Source organism: Dysidea avara, chromosome 3, assembly GCF_963678975.1.
Source record: "Dysidea avara chromosome 3, odDysAvar1.4, whole genome shotgun sequence".
Classification (NCBI taxonomy): Eukaryota; Metazoa; Porifera; class Demospongiae; order Dictyoceratida; family Dysideidae; genus Dysidea; species Dysidea avara.
Window position 1 is genome coordinate 14,025,681 of NC_089274.1, and position 17,967 is coordinate 14,043,647.

A 17,967-nucleotide genomic window follows, 5' to 3' on the forward strand; every position below is an offset into this window, starting at 1 on the left:
TGCTGCTTTTTTTTTACAGCAGTTGGCTGTTTTGGATTAGATTTCATTTCTTTTTGTATTTGTATACCCTGCCTATGGCCGGCTTTGGGACTTTTTTAACCTATCTTTTTTTCTTTTCCACAGGAAGAAGAAAAGATGAAGTGGATGTACTTTAAATGTTTTATCAGTAAATGTACAAATTATATATATATATATATATATATATATATATATATAATACATATATTAATTACAGAAATCTCCATGCATGGTGGTTTCTTTTTAACTGAATACTCTACAAAGTGACTTCTTCTAGATGCTCTCTCTACAGGGTGATTTGTTCGTAGCTGAATTCTATACAGGTGATTTGTTTGCAGCTGAGCTCTTTACAAAATGGTTTCTTTGTAGCTGAATTCTCTACAAGGTAACTTCTTCTAACTGATCTTTCTACAGGGTGATTTGTTTGTAGCTGAACTATCTACAAGATAATTTCGTCTAGCTGATCTCTCTACAGGGCAATTTGTTTGTAGCTGAATTCTGTACAGGCGATTTGTTTACAGCTAAGCTCTTTACAGAATGGTTTCTTTGTAGCTGAACTCTCTACAAGGTAACTTTTCTAGCTAATGTCTCTACAAGGTCACTAGTTTGTAGCTGAACTCTCTACATGGTGGTTTCTTTGTAACTGAACTTTCTACAAGGTGACTTCTTCTAGCTGATCTTTCTACAGGGTGATTTGTTTGTAGCTGAACTCTCTACAAGGTAACTTTTTCTAGCTGATCTCTCTACAGGGAGATTTGTTTGTAGCTGAACTCTGTACAGGTGATTTGTTTGAAGCTGAACTCTCTAAATGATGGTTTCTTTGTAGTTGAACTCTCTACAAGGTAACTTCTTCTAACTGATGTCTCTACAGGGTCACTAGTTTTTAGCTGAATTCTCTACATGGTGGTTTCTTTGTAACTGAACTCTTTACAAGGTAACTGCTTCTAGCTGATCTTTCTGCAGGGTGATTTGTTTGTAGCTGAATTCTTTACAGGTGATTTGTTTGCAGCTGAGCTCTTTACAGAATGGTTTCTTTGTAGCTGAACTCTCTACAAGGTAACTTCTTCTAGCCGATGTCTCTACAAGGTCACTAGTTTGTAGCTGAGCTCTCTACATGGCGGTTTCTTTGTAACTGAACTCTCTATACAAGGTGACTTCTTCTAGCTGATCTTTCTACAGGGTGATTTGTTTGAAGCTGAACTCTCTACAAGGAACTTCTTCTAGCTGATCTCTCTACAGGGAGATTTGTTTGTAGCTGAATTCTCTAAAGGTGATTTGTTTGCAGCTGAACTCTCTACATGATGGTTTCTTTGTAGCTGAACTCTCTACAAGGTAACTTCTTCTAGCTGATCTCTCTACAGGGAAATTTGTTTGTAGCTGAACTCTCTACATGGTTTTTTGTAGCTGAACTCTCTGCAAGGTAACTTCTTCTATTGATCTCTCTACAGGGCAATTTGTTTGTAGCTGAACTCTCTACATGGCAGTTTCTTTGTAGCTGAACTCTACAAGGTGATTTCTTCTAGCTGAACTATCTCTTTCCATATGAACTCCCTACAAGGTAACTTCTTCTAGCTGATCTCCCTACAGGGTGAATTGTTTGTAGCTGATTTCTCTACAAGGTGACTTGTTTGTAGCTAATCTCTATACAGGTTACTTGTTTCTAGCTGATCTCTTGAATTCTCTTCAGGGTGACTGCTCTATTAGGTTGACTGCTCTATTAGAGTATCTCAATCTCGCACTTGCTGCACCAAGTTGGATTTCGTGTTTTAACTCCGTGGCTTTAAGTCTAATTCTTCTACACCATTGAAGAACCTTTCTAAGATGATTACTCCATCTGTACAGTGATTTTCAAAGCATTACCCCACGCGGTTTATCTGGTAGGCGTGGCAAGCAGTCGTTTTTTAATAGATAATCTCGATTGCATAATTGTTACACACTGTTGGTTTTTTTGCTGTATCTTCCTGGTTTTTGGCTCGATTTCTTTCAAACCACAAAAGGTTTTAGGTTCAATAGTTAACCTATTCACCCACCGATTTTCAGCTTCTTCCCGTATGCGATTTACGCTGTAGGCATGACAACATATTGGTGTTATTTTTCGTGAATAATCGCTCATAACTCTTTGCCTGTTTATTGTATTCCAGCCAAAGTTGGCACCGAGATGCGCCTTTATACCCCCCTTCTGTGTGCCAAATTCCAAGGCAATCGGATATGGCACTCGCGTTTTATAGCAGTTTTGTAAGTGTGCGAAAAGAGGAAGAAAAATAAGAAAAAAAAACGAAGAAACTAAGCCAATATTTGAAGTCGCATATCTCGGGAACGCGTGAAGCGATTGAGCTCAAATTTGGAATGTGGAGTGCTGAAGTTGGAGGAAGTGTCCACAGCAAAAATCGTCTTGTTTCATCTAGGCAGCACAGAGCTACGGAGGTGCGAAAATTGCGTTTTCTTTCTTCCTGTCAATATACTTACGGGTGTTGCGCGCCGGCTTCTTGGGCCGCACGACACACTACCGTGTGTCTTGATATGATCACTGATCAGCAAGACTCAAAATGGTTTGTAACCTAGCTCACAGTACAATTGCAGGAACTATATTTACAGTGCAGAGTGGAGATATTTAGAATGATCTTTACCATTTGCTACACATGTGTTTGATTGTGAAGTGTATATAAGAAGGTCCCCAAAAGACATTATTAAACTAATATCTTTGTTTTTAGTACAATATAGAACTAAACACATTAATAAAGCAATATTAACAGTTGTACATGTCTTTCCAGGTAATCTAGAATGTAGTAAATTAAAACTATAATTGGCCATTTTGTTACTTGTATAGTTAGGATCAACAGGCTACAGCAATTGTGGACTCCTGGAATAAATAAGATCAATATGCAGACTGTGAATTCATTTTTAAAGCTATGAATTCATATGCTTTGTGTATAAAAGTGGCTATAACATTGTAGCACTACTGCACACAACTTGTATTCAAGATTTAGCAAGAGCCCACTTAGTGAACTGACTATCTGGCCCATTAAAAGTCTTACTTTGAAGTACATATATAGTAGTATTTTACGCCTATCAAAACCCATGGTAGCAAGTCACGAGGCCAAGATACCAGAAAGTGTATATGCTGTATGCTGTGAACTATTTACATGTAGCAACAGTTAATCTTCATTGTTTTTAACACCTCAGCTCACTGAAAAGATATCGTGTACTGTGGTTAATATAAATACACCAAGTTAGCAACTGCAATCAATTTCAGCATTAAGTGTGTAAAAACAATGAATAGTTACAACAAAGTTTATTGCTCACATCTATGGTAACCAAGTCATAGTGCAGTGGTATTCCATCCTGTTAAGTCTTGGACATGAAGGCCTCTGATGTGTGTTAATTGACATTGTGAGCAATATATATAGCTATATCATCTGGAAGTGAATCATAGAAATGCATAACTATATATTTCTTTAGTAAGGAAACATATAGCTATGTTCTATGATTCACTCCCAGATGATGTGACACGCACAGATATATGCATTAAAGTACGTACATATAGGTTAAAGAGTGTTATTGCCATGGTACAATCCTGTAGTAAGCCATTTCTATATATATAACCTTAAGCCTACCAGTAATGGTATTTCCCACCCTGCAGGGGCTGCATGGTCCAGAGGGAGGGAATTGATGGAGTGGCTAGCCATGCACCCACTATGCATGGCCTTGCAGTCACTCAGACACACAATGTTTTTACTGCAATGATTTTATAATACTAATCACAAAAAGCACTCCTTTTAAGTTATAGTCACAAATTATTTGCTATATTTTATCAACATGAACTAACTCCTGCATTGCATTGCCAATCAGATTTCAACACTACCCAGTCTATAACCTTATAGCAGCAATGCTGAATTTATCTAACTAAAGATATTGGGCAGTATTAGCTACCACTATGCAGAGGAAAAATAAGGGGTCTCCTTTAGGGCTGAGTCAATTTTATTTTAATATACCATTATTCTTTTCTGCTATATAAACAATCAAAACACTCTAATAGAGCAGTCACAGCCTTTTAATTGACATATAGCTGGGTATGTAGAGTAGCTAAGTCATCAACATTGAAAGTTAACTACTCCCTTGAAACCATAAATATTTTAACCATTAAACATGAACAAGTTTACAAAGTATTCTATTAACTGACAATGGCTGTGATGTGGGAAGTTGTACCTGCAACCTTAGGGTAAAAGTCACATGACAGAGTATGTGGCAATGCAACTGGAGTATCAGTACGTGTATAGCTCAAATGAAGGACAACATGATCAGTCATGGGGACTCCTCTTGGAGACACTTCAGCTTGATGAACATACCCCCATCATAATTATGATCTGGAAGTAGCAGGTACAGTTTCCCAAACCTGTAATAGGTACCATCAGTTAACTAGAATACATTGTGAATCTCTTCATACATATTTTTACCTTTTAAAAATGTTTATGGTTTCAAAGGCTTTCAGTGTTGATGACTTTAAGCTTGTGTACAAATTTCATATCCTCACAGGTGTAGTGGTTAAAAGGGCTTATCAAGTTTTGGACCTTATTTGCACGTTGTTTTAAGTGTAAATGTTCTGATGTCATGGTAAAGTTGTACACAGCCATTGTCTATCTAGTTAGCTAGCTCTGGTTCTAGTTGAAACTTAAAAATGGTATACAATTAATAGTGTAGTTATAGTTTTTAAATAACTCTACATGTGTATATTTATAATGCACAAAAGGCATACCATGTGCATGTACATCAAAGTAATGTTCTTCTAAACGGTTCTCTAAGAGCTATACTAAAACTAGAATTAAGGGTAGCTATAGGTTTCTTCTTATTTTAGTTAGAAACTAGAGAATTCCACTACAGTTCAACTGTAGTGGAATTCCAAAGCTACCTTTAATTCTAGTTCTAGTGTAGCTCTTAGAGAACCTTTTAGATGAACAGTAATTTGATATGCATGTGCATGGTATACCTCATGTGTCTATAAATATACACAATTTGATTGTTTTGAAAATAATGTAGATTGCATGCACGTATTGGGGTGGTGGAATGGGATGATCATGATGTGTGGGCAGCTTTAAAGATCATTGAATTCGAACTGCTGGCTTGTGTCAGTCAGAACTGACCCATGGCACCAACTAGGGCCTTGTAAATGTTAGATTTAATATAAGACCACTTCAACTAAATCTTATGTTTCTCTGGCCAAACTAAGTCAAGTACAAGGTTGGTAGCTAAACTATACATTATGATTGCTGTGGCACTCGCAATATTTGGTGTTCCTCACTTTGTGATGGGCTTACAAGGTACAACCTTTGTGGCGTTACTAACTGTATACAAGGTGATCATGTAATTAACATAAATAATTCGGTACAGAAAAATAATGGATCAGTTGGGCCCAAAAAAGAGTAAAGTGGCCAATACTCACATCTTCGCACAAATTACTGCATGCAAAACCACAACATACAAATATATGTTCACATTGTTGTATATGCACACTTTACACTCAGCCTGATCAGGTAGTTTGATCTGTACCTAAACACATTAAACCATCACTTTTTGCAATATATTTCTAAATGATTCATAGTCTTCTATAATCAGGGCTTGGAGATGATCTTCTTCTGCTTGTAGCTTTAGCTTAGATATTCTGCTTTAGGAGGAACATTTATAACAAACAAAATGAAATAATGGTGTTCATGTTTTATATTGGTACATAAAACTGACACAACAATGGCTTCCAGACTATCATGTTTATCTATCATTTTAGAGGTATTATCTTCTACTGCAAGCACAACCCCTAGCTCCTCCTTAGGAGTGATGATCATTTCTAAAAATAATGTAACCTTTGGATAAAATTTCATTGTCTAAAATGTATTACTTTAACCAAGTCTCAGTAATAGCTGCAATCTGGAAAACAAAACAATAGCTATATATAGCTCTGAAAATGGTTTAGTTTGCTTACTAGACTATGTGCATTCAAAAATTAGATGAACTGCAACACTGGTAACTGACCCTGGGCTAGTCGGTTGTTGTCAGCACTTTTGAAGTACTTTGATCACTGCTGGCTGGGTGAGTGCCAGACTATTGTACACATGTACATGGTATTCATTACATCGATTCATCACTGATAACATAGTATACCAGCCAGAAGGATACTATTACCTTTTATTCTATGTCTTGGCCACTTTATATGAGTTTACATTGTTCTTTTAAGAATAATTTTAATTTTTTGGCCTGCAAAAGGTACGTAGATCAGGTTTCACAGTGATGCCCTTTGGACATTACTTTTTTGGCATTGTGAAAACATAATAATTTATATGGGAAGCAGAAGTAAACTCTGACCTATAGGTTGTGTAGAATTGCTAGAGTATTTCCCAGATGCACAGTGTCATGGATGACATTGCTTGGATTGTTAAAAAGGAACAATAGCAGAGAAGACTTTATGTGTTTAAATCTTGTGGTGCCTGTATTCGATGGTATGTGACAATAAAGAGTAGAGTTTGTGGTTTGAAAGCATTGCCAGCTTTTCTTCTATGGCTGAGAATCTAGCAGCTACATACCTGATGGTTCTCAGAATCAAAATTCTGTCTGTAATAATCCAGAGCATCATTTACTCTTGGGTAACAAGAAAAAGCTGAACATCTGAACGAAACGAAAAAGCTGAACGAACGAAAAAGCTGAACATAACGAATGATGAACATCTCACATTTAATGATCATGTTAAAATTGTTACAAAGCAAACAAAGTGATAGGTTTTCTCCAGCATAATCTTAAGCCCTATTCAACTATTATTAAAGCAAGTTGATGTTATAACAGTATTATTATAGAATATTCCTCTGCCATCTGGTCTCCATATACTCAAAGGATCAGTGTTGACTTAGTAGTAGCTGTCCAAAGATGATCAGTGAAGTTTATCTTTAATAATTACTCACCTTTTGCTAGTCATGCAGCTAGTGTTACAGAAATGTTATTTTAAACAAACTTGATTTAAGACTTTAGCAGGGAGAAGAAATGAATCAAATTTGATATTTTTGTACAAGATTGTTAATAAATCAACATGTACAGATGACATTCTCTTCCCTCGAACACCTTTTCATAACACAAGATGAGATTTTTACCAGAATCAACTGCTACCACTACTCCTTTATCCAATGCAACAATCTTCCAGAATCCTTAATTAATGCATCAAGTAATCTTTACTATAGCTATATAGTAGAGTGGCATAGTGTGAAAGTTGTGTCGTTTGTGAGAAAAGCGTGAAACTTTCCATATCAATTGTAGCTACTCCTAACGACTAGTACTACTAATGACATTCATATTTTGATATAGTGCCAATGTAGATTTGGCCTATGATGACCTTTGCAGCCATTTTTGTCACTGTAAATTTGACATTTTGTTTTTATCTCCCTGAAGCATTATTTTACATGTTAAAACATGGTTCCAGATTTAAGATGTCAACTTAAGAAACAACTTCATTTTATTTAAAGTCAATAGCTCATTCCACTCCATAGTTATGGTCATTTTTATTAGTCATAAATTCTTACATTTATCTGCCCTTGGGCGATGGGATCTTGAGGTAACTTTATAAAATTTTACAACTAATACAAATGACCATATCTGGGCTTTGGAATGAAATTACTGATTGACTTCAAATAAAAACCAAGTTGCTCCTTTCAACAAGATCCGGCTTTAATTTGAAACCATGTTTTAGTGGTGTAAAACAATGCCTGAGGAAGATTAAGATGAATTTTCAATGTTAAAATTGCCATAAAGGTGACCAAAGGTCAAATATGCAATGGCACTGCACTGGAAGCACAAACTAGCTACGTGCTAAGTTTGATGCTTTTCTCACAAAGTGCACAAAATCATCATATTTATATTTACATGTTATGTATGCCGCTCTACTAATATGTAATTTATAACTATAGTGTGCTTTTTATACTCAATTTTGAGGTCTTTCACAGTAAAATATAACAATAATATAATTAAAGCAATATGATGTTTTCCAGATATTATTTTATTATTAATACTTTACAGTGACCAGCACTGAAGGTCTGACAGCAACTTGTACTGCAGCCTTTGGATTACCTAACCTAATTACAAGGGCTTAGACTTAAATGACTTATAGTAATGACTTATAGCAAATAAGGTGTAACAGAAAAGGGGCCAAAGTCAATGGCGGATCCAGGATGGGGCATTTGGGGCAAATTCCCCCCCCCCCCTTCAAGAAATTGCATGCAACTAAGATCGAGATACTCTAATAGAGCAGTCAATTACTCTAATAAAGCAGTCACAACGTTCATGAGGCAGTGCAGCTTACTTATGAAGCTATAAATAGGACTTTATTTTACATAATATACGTGATATAATATATTTGGTAAAGGATAAATTATTGTTGTGACCTTTTTTTTTTTTTTTTGCTCTTCAACTTTTTTCAGCAAGGTGCCCCCCCCTCTTTCCAGACTCTGGATCCGCCTCTGAAAGTAAGGAAAAAAATCCCTCCAATCCCAGGATTCAGTCACCCAATGTCTAGTTGGGGCCACACTCAGTCTTCCTCCATGCAGTAGGGATGGATTTTCTTCCTTAAACCTAAAGTAGTTATTATTAATGCTTTAGACAGCAAAATGTATTCATTTTGAGAAAGGCCTGCAGGTTTATGATGCTCCCAATTGGCACTCAACACCTCACCATTCACAATTTCAGTTATTACATTTTGTTCTGCGAATGCTATCCCACTAGGGACCTGTGAGATGTAAAGCCTGTGAATACATGCATGTGACACATTCTTCACTAAAGCATTCACTTCTTGTACGTTCCAGCCTAGTGGATTATAAACAGCAAGATTATAAACAGCAAGATTATAAACAACATCTTGCTGTTTAACTTTCTAGTTACATACTGGGTTATGTAACTAGAAAGTTAAACAGCAAGATTAGCTATAGGATAGCTAGTACTTGCCATTCAGCAAACACTAAGGCCATATAAACTATTAGTTTCTCATCCTCATTTACTCATAATAGCAGTGCGGGAGGGCGGATTTTTATCTTATTTTTTACTAACTGGATAGCTGAATTAGCTAGCTAAAATGACTCAAACTGCAGACTGCTCTAGCAAGGTATATACCAACTATAAAAGGTGCTAATTGGCCTCCCTTAGCCACCAGTGGTACAAAAAATCCTTGATGAGGTAAGAAAAACGGCGATGCGGGCGGGGATGAAAACTAATAATTAAGTTAATGTGGCCTAAGTGTGTAGATATTCTTGCGTTATGGTTACCGGCACGTGCATGAAGCATGAGGCGGGCGCTAATCAGTACAGTAGCAAGTCGCCGACAAATGTTAACACTGAACGAGAGATGTTCAGAGGATGTTTCAGATTTATTGTTATTGTCTGTGGTTAGTGTGAGTTATATCTATAGTAAATATAGTTGAGGAAGCTCATGGAGGTAGCTATATAAGTTGGTTTTATGGCTTACAAATATTTGAAACGGCATACCGTAACAATGAGTGAGTCATCATTGATGTATTTTGATATAGTATAAGCGTAACTGTTAGCTAGCTACAGCTATCGGTAGCTAGCTACGGCCACTACCTGGTAGCGGGCTACCGCGCGGTAGCTATAGCTATATATACATGAGATATAGCTACATTTCCCGGCCGGCCTTAGATTTCCCCCATTCGATCAGTCAGTGTAGTTTCATGTGGCCACTGGCCCAGACTGTTTTCTCTCTTTCTCCTTATAAGGCCATCATTATTATATTCCTTGTTTCAGGTCACCGCCCGCATCAATTTTAGGCAGCCGCACCACATTTTAAATATTTGATTATAGATCACGTGAATGCACTATTTTATGTTGGAGGGAGGCACAGAATGACTGAGTGTTAAGGTATTTGCTGTGTGTATATAAGCATAGCAGAAGGGTTGGTGTCCTTCCACTCTTGTTCAACAGGAAGAATGGGGGCACAGTCTTTGCACTTTTCAAGATCGAGATACTCTATAACTGTATAATTAATAATCATTAATCACCTCCCGCCCGCATCAGTTTTTGCTCTACTAGGTAACTAGGTGACGGGTAATAAGCAATATAATAATGGTGGCCTAAGAAAAGGAAAGCGGCTTGGCTACGCGAAACAAAGAGCAAATGAGGGCGCGCCGAAAATAATTGAGCCGGCTTGTAGCTCGCACGCCGGTATCAGCGAAAAGGTACATCATACAGAAAAGGGCAGGAACAATGTGTTGTGTTTGTCTGTTTTGTGTGTTGTTGTATTGGTTATATTTATTTTATTAATAGTATTACTGGGCAGGCAGTGTTTACTGATTATGCCCATGCTGGGAGAAGAAAATTACAAAGGGGGAATGGAACATAGTGTATACAATTAGCTATTTACAAATGATTAGTTAGCTACAAATGTTGACTAGAAATAATTTCTTATCAATTAATGAGGTTGATAATTGCTGGCAGCTGAGTTCCAATCAATGATATTATAGTTCTTGGGAAGCAAGAACTATAGCTCAGTATGGATTCGGGTTTTGAAATGCCCAAAATAATGAATGAATAATGAAATGCCCACCTGCAGGTTAAATTTCTGATTTGAAACAGAAAATTAACAATACGTAGCCTTAAGGGAGAATGGCAAGGACGCTTTATGTGTTAAATAGACTCGGCAGTCAAATCTATACTCTATAATAGCACACATGATCACAGAGATCCATAAAATTAATGTGCATAAAGAGAAACATTATTAAATAATTATATATATATTGTAATTTTATTTATTTATTTAATTAATTTATTTATTGCTTTACAGTGCTGGTGTACCAGCCTGATGGCCCTGTATCAGTGGCCAGAAGTTACATTGTACAATTAATGAGTAAATACAGTTAAGACCACTTATTGTATTTCAGATCAGAAAGTTAGCCTAAACTATTGCGGGCAGGCAGTTCATTATTCATTGCAATCTTAGACTGTTTCATTAGAGTTAGTTGAGTGCTCTATTAGAGTATCTCAATTATTGAGAAGTGAAAGGGTTAAGTCCCTTCTCCTGACATTGAGATCAGTCTTCAGCCCATCTAGCCTTCCATGCCATAAGCGAGCTTGTTTATAACTTCCATACAATCATTGAATATTGAGATGATGAAAACTCATCAATATGACCAAAATTTAAGTTAGGTGGTGAGACATAGCAATATGGGTGAGGGATGTTAAACATAAAATAACAATAAGTCAGTGTAGGGCTAAGAGTTTGATGCCACAGTGAACTTGTAGATAAACTTTGAGCTTTTTATTAAAGAAATTATAGGTAGTATATAGCTACACATTCATTTGGATAGGTTATATAGTACTAATATTCCTATATACCTTAGATGCCAGTGATTTTACATCATTTCAATGAAAATCTGGGTGGCTGTGAGGCTGTACTTCAGCTGTGATCTGGAAATGCATACATTATTTTAGCATGAAGTGATGGGAGTATAGTTTTTTGTTTGCTCAAGGAAGCAACATGCATGCATGAGAAGCCTTCACCACTGGGAATTACCAGGCAAATGCTCTATTTACCACTGGCCAACTATACTGCCACTAAAGAGCATGATAATTGGATACAAGCTAGCACTTTTGACTGTCTTGTATATTCTGTTTGGTTTTCCGTGTATACAATGGCTCTCCCTAGCCTAACTATATTCTTTGGTATATTGCATGTTGTAATACACGAATGGACTTCCAACATTAAATATATTTCTTTACAAAGGAATACTACCAGAAACCAAGCAGCAGTGCCATGGAGGGATATGTAACATAATTGAGGTTAATGTCACTGAACTAGGATGGGTTGTCATCCCATGTGGTAATGTGGTACCATCAAATAACACAAGAGTGAACTATTGTAATGAAACTTCCAATTCTCCACTGGCAATAAGTACAGATGTACCATACAATTTGACTGAAGCTCAGATTCATCAGAATGGGAACAAACTCTATTGTGCCATTGATACACAGAGTATAATATACTGTTACAGGCTTAATGTCTTCTGTAAGTTGATGTTAATTGTATATATGGATTAGCACTGCTAAGAAAGGGTTGTAAATTTTGTATGCATGGATGCTTATAATAATAATAAAACTTTCAAGATAATCATATCTCAGCCTATAATCGTGATAGGTATATGATTACAATTAAGGCAATGCAATAAAACAAGTACATACATGCAACCATTTTCTAAGCAAGCTATTGATTTTTATGAATTTGTGACCCCTGAATTAAAATTTTCTTTCTGTACAGTCAACCATAAAAAGTTAACTATATGAGGTTCCTATATAGCCATATATTTTATTGTTATGGTTGTGATGTCATTATATATATATAGCCATTCATAAACGTGACCAGATTTGTAAAAAGAGGTCTTCCACACATGTCCAACTTACCAACTTTGACTATTCATAACTACAGATTGAAGAAACTGCCATTGCTTTAAAGTAATGAGCACCTGCAACATATGTAGCTGAATGAATAGAGGAAATTTCCTGTCTTGAAAATAAAATTATCAGTGGTATTTCAAGTTCATAGAACAGTGATTAGATGTGTGTGAAAGACCCTTGCATAAATCCATTCAAAAATGTTGTGCTAGGTACTGTAGCAAATAGTAATACTGAGTAACTGTGGTTAGCATAATTATACTGTATAGCCTAAATAGTTCAAGGGGGAAATTTTTGCTGATTTTGCAGTTTTTTGGGGTTACAGCGAATTATTTATCCTTGAAATATTTAGACCTCCATATATAGTTTGATACATTTTGGGAATATTTGCAAATCCGCAAAAAAAAGGAAAGTTTTTTAGCAACATTGCTCAAGCTCAAAAAATTTGCCCCTCAAAATATTTAGGTTATACGGTAAACTACATAAATAGTGCAAACTAATTCCTTTAGTGATGAAGTTGCAGCAATGCAGTTTGTATTTTGAAACTGTGGATTTTAGTAAACTTTGTAATCCTTAATTCTGTTCTCGAACAGCAAGTCAGCACTGGTAGAACCATCTATAAGCAATTCAATAAAGACTTAAATAAACTCTGGGTCTTACATGCTGTATGAAATACCTAAAGGATTGTGTGTGTATATACTGTGTATATCATTGACATATGTATTCATACCTATTTGCCCTGCACAGATGCTCCTTATGTACCAAGTGATTTTACACCTATAACTATTGGTCCAGAAAATTTTGATAGACAAATAATGGTGAAGTGTCCTCTTATTTCCAACCCACCACCAGTGTGTAATTGGAGCAAGTATGATGATAACAATGCAAGACAGGAGGTGATGCTGGAAAAGGATGTTGGTTTTGGTGATCAAAGCAACAACTGTTCAATTATTTTCTTTCGTCTAAGAGAGCCACAAAGTGGATTATATGAATGTTCAGCTTCAAATACTATTGGCTCTACCACTTATACATTTCCAGAAAGATATGGCTTTGAAAGTAAGATGTTTTACTGAATTATGTGTGTAGCTAATATGATAAGCTACATATAGGTATTTTGTTTATCATATAACAATCTCCATGTATGTTGCTATTAATTTATATATAGAATTCTGAACCAATTGCATGAAATGAAAAGTTTTGCTAGTATGGATTTCATGGGTACTTACATACAATACATTCATGAGTAGATTACTTCACATGCTTGGGCAACGTGTGCATGTTGAACTGTATTATACAGGTACACTAGAAATGGATACACTCTCAAATTTATTGCGACATTAACATCATCATTCTTGGCCATCACTTTTGATATAACATCTTTTCACACCAACAAAGTCCATGCACACCTTTTTCACAGCTTCTAGATATCTTTAAATGTTTAGGTATCACGATCAATTTTGTGACGGAAACTTTTAAAGAGAAGTGGTAATCCCAGGGTAATCATTATGTCTATGATGATAATTCAGCACTGAAGCAAATTACATAACTCAAACATGTGACAATTAAGTCAGAACTTGCACGACCAAGGAGAATTTAAGACCACACTAATTTATCATTTCACAGTCCGTGCTGTGCAGATAGCGTATATGACAACTATTAACTATAGATCTAGATCTAATAAAGTTGCATTTTAGCTAAAGACAAACTTTATGTAATTGTCAATGCAACATATGCTAATGTAATTAAATAGTTGCCACAATAGTTATTTGGTGACAAAAAAAATTGAATCAAACAAGTATCGTATCATGGAGAAAGGACAGAAGTTGAAGTATTGGCATAGATCCATGCATACCTGGGTGCTGCACATGATTGCATTTTGCATGCACGTATATGTATAGTACCCTGAGCTGTCAAATGGACATTTTATAATAAATATTATGATATACTTTTCTCTCTTTCAGATTGCTCTCTACATGATATGGTCTCACCAAAGCTTGGTTTAAGTCAACGTCCATCAAATATAAGTACTGGTGACAATACTACATTGACCTGTAGGATATCATCAGTAACTAGGCATACAACACTCATGTGGACTGTGGATAATGTAACATACAACACTAGTGGTACTTTCAACACTAGTAGGGGTCAAATTGTGTTGTCATATTCTGCATTTGATTCTGTTGATTCGTGTTCTAAATCATCCAACTTGACAATACTCAATGTTAGTATGGACAGTGAGGGTATCTACCAATGTACTGCAATGAACAGTAATTCGGCATCCACAAGTAATGTGTCAATAACATTGCCAGCAATGTCTAGCATCATCCGAAACTCATCAAACAGTGGTGAGTTAAAAAAAGTTTTATTTATTGTTAAATATATTTCATGCTTTAGGATCAGCAGCTGTGATAGGGGGAGCAATAACAGGGACTGCAAGCTTTCTGTTTATTTTGACTGTATTATTAGTGATTGCATATCTCTCTTATCAACATTTTAAAAGGGTCCAACTCAGAAATCAGCTGCATGAACCAGAATGTAAGTGAAATTCACTAAACATTATACTAGCTTTTTATTTAACAGTAAAAGGGCTCATGCCCACAGCCATGTGCCTAACATGAATATTAATTCACTTGTTCTCCTGTTGTATAGATGATTATGAATTTGATGTTTTTATGTCATTTGCTAAGACAGAAACTGAACAAGCAGAAATTCTTTTTAAAATTTTGGAAAATCCTAACTACAACTATCAAGTTGTTTGGCATCATCGAGACTTTACCATTGGGGTACCTTCTGAACAGAACATGGAAGATTATATAATGAAGAGCAGAAAAGTGATCTTAGCTTTGTCACCGGGGTTCTTACTAAGTGATCACTGTAAGAATGAGTTTGCTCTCTCTTATGGACGACTGGAGGACAGGGAGGAAAATTGTATTATTCCAGTTGTAATGTCACCATGTGCAATTCCAAAAGAAATTCAATTTCTGAGAAGCCTCAGATATGACAGCAATAATCTTGGCAATTTTGTGAATCGGTTGACCGAATATTTAGGTCAGTATAGTTACAGACACGTCTACATACATGCACATTTCTAATGGGTTTCTTATGAGCTTCACATTCTGACAGCTTTTCCTAACTGTATATATATATTATATATATATGCTACAAACAACAGTGTTCCTGTGTGGTAATGCTTACATGCTTGCTATGTGACACAATAAACTGCAATAGAACCTTTCTTAATGGACGTAAGGTTAAACATTGCAGTCGTAAGTGTTGTACCAGTGTCAAGTATTAAAATAATAGAATAACATAATTATCACTTGTTGTTGGACAGTGAAATACCTTAATGTATATGGTTACATAACATTTTTATATCAATGCACACGTGTAACAACATATCTACATCATTTGACTTCTGCATTTAATTTTGTAGGAACTCCAATCAGTGAAATGGAAAGGCATGTCTACTCTAATGAGGATACACAATAAATTAGATAATCTTGTGGAGTTTAATGAAACTGCTTGTTTCAGTATAGCTATACTATACATTACATGTTTAATGCTATATGCTTTAGTAACTATGTAGCTATATACATGGTTGCATTAATGTTGTGTTAAATTGACGATTATACATATAGCTATATCTTTAGGAAAATATGTCACTCACACTGCAAGTGGCAATTGCAAGTACTGACAGATTTAATACTAATCTTGTATGGTGAAACAATCTGTGGACGTGTATGCTATATAAGCCTATCTGTGAAAGAGTGAAGGGACCATCCACCTTTGAAAATCATGCATGCATGGCATGGATTAATTTAACAAAACTGCAATTGTGTAAGCACGTGCAGAGGATGTACAGTAGTATGATCGACTATACTCCTTACAGTGGTAACTTTATAGCTATTTTTATCTATTGCTATACTCTCAGTAAGGATTACAGTATAGTCACAGCCTGTAATTGTTTTACTTCATTTTCTACGTAGCTATACATATGGTGTAGCTACAGTCAGGACACTCAGACTGACAGACCAACAACTAATGCTGCCAGGGGAACAAGTGTGAGTCGGAGAGATCGACTTTGCAATAAGAAATGAAATCAGATGCTCACATAGCTTTTCAGACACTTCAAATAAACTTCACAGATGAACAATCAGAAGTATACTGGATGCGTATTCTTTACACTGTACATCAAATCGTAGGAGTTAGGGACCGCTATGCTTTTAGTTTTAACTATTATGTTGTACACTGCATGTAGCTAGTGTACAAAAATTCAATATTCTCATGTGAAATGCATCAGCTCACTGTAAAAATCAGTAGCTAGCTTACACAGCCAGCATTTGACATAACTTGTTTCATTAGAGTATATTACACAAAGCAGCCAAATAGTCATTTGCAACAATATTTTTTTACTGTTAATATAAACAACTAAAACAAGCCAAAAGTAGCTATCACTGTTCATTCAGAAAGGGGAAATAAGGCACAGTGAGCAAGGTTTTGTAGCCTATTATGCTAGCACTTTACTTGATGCTTCAAAGCATAGATTATCGAGTATGTTCAAAGGGTGGGGTCTATTCTACGGAACGGAACGGAATGATGGACTAAACCGCGGAAAGGAACGCTTTCTCAAATTGAAGCTTGCAACTTACCATTGCTGAAACTGCCCTTAAAAGTTATCAGTGGCACCTCCAGTGGGTGATTAAGCATAAGATAAAAAGAATTAAAGGATCGATTGTGGGTTCTTGTTGGTTGTCATTAGTAACGAAGTATTAATTGTGGGATGAGCTGTATCAGTGATGTTCATCCATGGTTCATCTACGGATATATCAAGAAGGGCACTTTATGTGAGCTGTTTTGCTTATTTTGACTTTAGAAAACAGTCTGGGCCGGCTTTTCAAGTCATAAATTAGTGTACAAAGCAAACAGGAAGACACTGGTAACAGGAAAGAGCCAGCTGAATTAAAACTTGAAGAATTTTGTGCAGTGTGTGAGGAACAAATATTTTGGCAGATTGCAAGGAGGCTATATTCTGCAAACAAACATCACTGAAGTGTATACATGGAATTATTAACAGCTGGTGCAGTGGACTAATGCCGTGTTCAATAGTGAGCTGATTTTTTCTGTTGCACAAATTCAAGGATGTGTGTGACTGCTAGCCTTGAATCAGGCTAAATGTCAAAACTCCAAGATCAATCAAATCTAGCCTTCTGTGCATGTGAAACCATGCCCATAGCCACCAGGCAAATGTGATTTGGAGCAAGATGTGTGTAATTTTAATGTATCTAGTCAGACCTGAAATGGAACACTCACATGATTACATACCATCTAAGAATCCTAGAATTTCTTAAGTGTAACATTTCACATGCTTCACTTCAAACAAAACATTAAATTTGTTCATCTATTTTCAAGTGATTCCCAGTCCAGCTGGTCCATGAAATTACAGTGGGATCACATGTATTTGTTACAGTGCGGGCTGCTCTGTGTTGGATCTACTCTAGAGTTGAGATTTCAAGGTAGACTGCCAATGTAC

General features: G+C 36.0%; 1 protein-coding gene across 1 annotated transcript; it reads left to right on the forward strand.

The window, feature by feature from the left end:
• Positions 1–9,323: 9,323 nt before the first annotated feature.
• Positions 9,324–16,076, forward strand: LOC136251768 (uncharacterized). The gene is made up of 7 exons (XM_066044180.1): positions 9,324–9,421; positions 11,773–12,054; positions 13,185–13,493; positions 14,399–14,782; positions 14,832–14,972; positions 15,087–15,485; positions 15,871–16,076. Exons 1-7 carry the CDS (start codon positions 9,382–9,384, stop codon positions 15,924–15,926), a joined length of 1,611 nt encoding a protein of 536 aa, XP_065900252.1. The 5' UTR covers positions 9,324–9,381; the 3' UTR covers positions 15,927–16,076.
• The last annotated feature ends 1,891 nt before the right edge of the window (positions 16,077–17,967 follow it).

Bases quoted from the DNA above. Each gene is read 5' to 3' on its own strand.
- LOC136251768 (XM_066044180.1), top strand. From the start codon at position 9,382: ATGTTCAGAGGATGTTTCAGATTTATTGTTATTGTCTGTG. The intron at 14,973-15,086 runs GTAAGTGAAATT...CCTGTTGTATAG, and splicing joins TCAGCTGCATGAACCAGAAT to ATGATTATGAATTTGATGTT. The intron at 15,486-15,870 runs GTCAGTATAGTT...TTAATTTTGTAG, and splicing joins TCGGTTGACCGAATATTTAG to GAACTCCAATCAGTGAAATG.